The 870-nt window shown below is 31.3% G+C and overlaps 1 protein-coding gene across 1 annotated transcript in view; it reads right to left on the bottom strand.

Annotated features, from left to right (window-relative positions):
* LOC109298060 (RNA exonuclease 1 homolog) overlaps window positions 1-870 on the bottom strand; it is a 32,583-nt gene that overhangs the window by 24,651 nt on the left and 7,062 nt on the right. The window contains exon 5 of the mRNA XM_019518194.1: window positions 398-545. Coding sequence (XP_019373739.1) covers window positions 398-545 — 148 coding nt within the window. The remainder of the gene's footprint in view (window positions 1-397; window positions 546-870) is intronic.

Below are 870 nucleotides of genomic sequence, written 5' to 3'. Positions count from 1 at the left end.
AAAAAAAAAAAAAAAAAAAAAAAAAAAAAAAAAAGATTTCATGACTACTTCAGAACCATCATCAAATGTTTTCACAAAGTCCTTTCCTTTGGGGGTGGGGGACAGGGGAGAGAAAGAGGGGGTTGCACTGGAACAGCAGATAGGAAAAGAAAAAAAAAAAAAAAAGAGAGAAAGAAAAGCAGTTGTAAGTTTTGCCAGCTCTTTTTTGTCAAAGTAGCTCATCAGCATTCTGAAATTAACTGGAAGATATTCCAATTTTTTTTTTTTTTTTTTTTTTTTTTTTTTTTAAATACACATGATATTTTCCTTATTATGTATAATCACTGTATGAAGAGATTTACAATCTGTATCATTCTTTGCATTCACTTCAAGAACAAGAAAACTGAAACAAACAAACAGTCACAAACCTTGTCAAATGCTTCATTCACTGTTCTACAAATTTTCATATATTCTTCAACAAAGAAGTTGACATATCGTTGCCTTGTGTCATGTGATACTTTGGATCCAGATTCTGGAACTACAGAAGGCCTCCTCCGTGTAGAAACCTTAAAAAGTAGATTTTTTTCAAATTATTTTTTTGTAACATGCTGCATAAAAGGGTTTGAATAACTTACGGTTGAAACATCTTTACTTAACCTATAAAAATTAATACCTTAGTCCAGAATTACATAAAAGCTTTTAGATCAAAAGATGCATGGGAAAGATGTAGGAGGCATCAAAACGCCAAATAAGAAAACAATAGTGTGTTCAGGTCTTCAGAGCAGGAACTCGTATTAACTGCTATTATTTATATTCAGTAATTTGCCTCTTTGGCCTTTATCTCCAATCTATTTTTATTCCACCTGGGATACTGAATTGGATTTTTTTTTT

This window comes from Gavialis gangeticus, unplaced genomic scaffold (genome assembly GCF_001723915.1).
Source record: "Gavialis gangeticus isolate Ggan-Ray unplaced genomic scaffold, GavGan_comp1, whole genome shotgun sequence".
NCBI lineage: Eukaryota > Metazoa > Chordata > Crocodylia > Gavialidae > Gavialis > Gavialis gangeticus.
The sequence above is the reverse complement of the archived record's forward strand: the minus strand, read 5'-3'. Positions and strand labels throughout refer to the sequence as shown.